Genomic DNA, 1,535 nt, shown 5'->3' with positions numbered 1-1,535 from the left:
AAGGCTGTATTTTCATTTAACTGTGACTTTAGATAAATAATAATAATAATAATAATAATTCTGATTCTCCCTGATATTTATTTTAAGATATGGCTTCTAAAGGACACGTCGTCCTTCCTGTGAGATTCATTTGAACTTTACTGGGCTCTGTTGGCAGGGAGGGGTCGTGGCAGCAGCTCCTGTAGCTCATGTTCCATCTCAGAGAACATCTGAGCATCTTCAGGACGCGGAGGACTTCTTCTCCTTCTGCCGGAGGTGAATCTTCATGTGCCTCCTCCTCTCGTCGCTCCGGGCGAACTTCCTCCCGCACTGGTCGCAGGAGAAGGGCTTCTCCCCGGTGTGCGTGCGGATGTGCGTGGTGAGGTGGTCGCTGCGGCTGAAGTTCCTCATGCAGATGCGGCACTGGAAGGGCTTGTGGCCGGTGTGGATGCGCAGGTGCCGGCTCAGCTCGTCGGAGCGCGAGAATCTCCGGTCGCAGCTCTCCGCCGGACACGGGTACGGCCTCTGGTGGACCGGCGTCTTGCTCGGCCGGTTCGGATACTTCCTGGGTCTCAGGATCGGTCTCAGTGGGAGGTTCTGGTGGCCGGGGAAGGCCGCGGCCATGGGGCCCTCGGCGGCCGGTGTGGGCGCACCGAGCGTAAAGTTCCTGATGGTGTTTAGAGGTGTGAGAGGCGGGGGCACCCGGAGGGAGTCCAGGGGGTAGGGGAGGGATTTCCTCTCGGGGAAAGATGCCTGGATGTCCCTCTGGCAGCTCTGCTGGTAGAAGCCTCCATAGTCGGGCATGATGGAGAGCAGCGCGGCGCCGTCAACTGTTGGTTTGGGCGCAGAGTTGTAGGTGGGGGGCGGGTGGTAGGACATGGCGCAGGTGGACGTCGCCAGGTACCCCCCTGCTGACGGATCCTGGTACATGTCCCCGCTGCAGGAGTAGGACGGGGCCGCGTGAGAGTGGGCGTGCGGGTGAGGGGGCGCGTACATGTGGCTGATGTCCGGCTGGCCGTGCGCCATGCTGCCGTCCCCCGCGTCTCCCCCTCCTCCCCCTCCTCCTCCTCCTGCGTAAATGTCTGGCGATGCTGAAGACGACCCAGACACCGTGGCCGGTCCCGGGGCTGCGATGTCAGCGCTCAACACGTTGATGACGTCCCCCGGTGTCCACGGACCCCCTACGCCTCTGGAGTCCACCGAAAACCTGCCGCTGAACGCCACCGGGTGCGTGCGTAAAGTTGCCACGTACTGCGCCAAGTCTCCGTGGAGGGGCAGCTCAGGTGCGCTCCTCTCCTCGAACAGAAGGTCACCTGAGACACAACCAACAGAAAACTCAGAACAGAGTAGAAACAGAGGACACATCTTTATTCTCCATCATCCTCAGGACGTTTAGAACTCTTACCGCCTTCATCTCCACCGGGTTTCCCCTCATACTCTTCCTCCCCAGCCTCCTCTTTAAAAACCATCGATGTCCCTGCGTACACATCTTTAGGAATCCCCTGGACGAGGCTGCTGAGGGACGCGGACACCTCCTCCACTATTTTAGCAGTCAT

The 1,535-nt window shown here is 59.4% G+C and overlaps 1 protein-coding gene across 1 annotated transcript; it reads right to left on the bottom strand.

The window, feature by feature from the left end:
- Window positions 1-219: 219 nt before the first annotated feature.
- Window positions 220-1,535, bottom strand: LOC311500232 (early growth response protein 2b-like; the record flags this gene model as incomplete). The annotated part of the gene is made up of 2 exons (XM_084561492.1): window positions 220-1,292; window positions 1,385-1,535. The coding sequence occupies 2 exons, from the start codon at window positions 1,533-1,535 to the stop codon at window positions 220-222; spliced, it is 1,224 nt and encodes a 407-aa protein (XP_084417618.1).

This window comes from Chelon labrosus, assembly GCF_963514085.1.
Source record: "Chelon labrosus genome assembly, chromosome: 15".
Taxonomy (NCBI): domain Eukaryota; kingdom Metazoa; phylum Chordata; class Actinopteri; order Mugiliformes; family Mugilidae; genus Chelon; species Chelon labrosus.
This window is presented reverse-complemented; position numbering and strand designations above follow the sequence as displayed.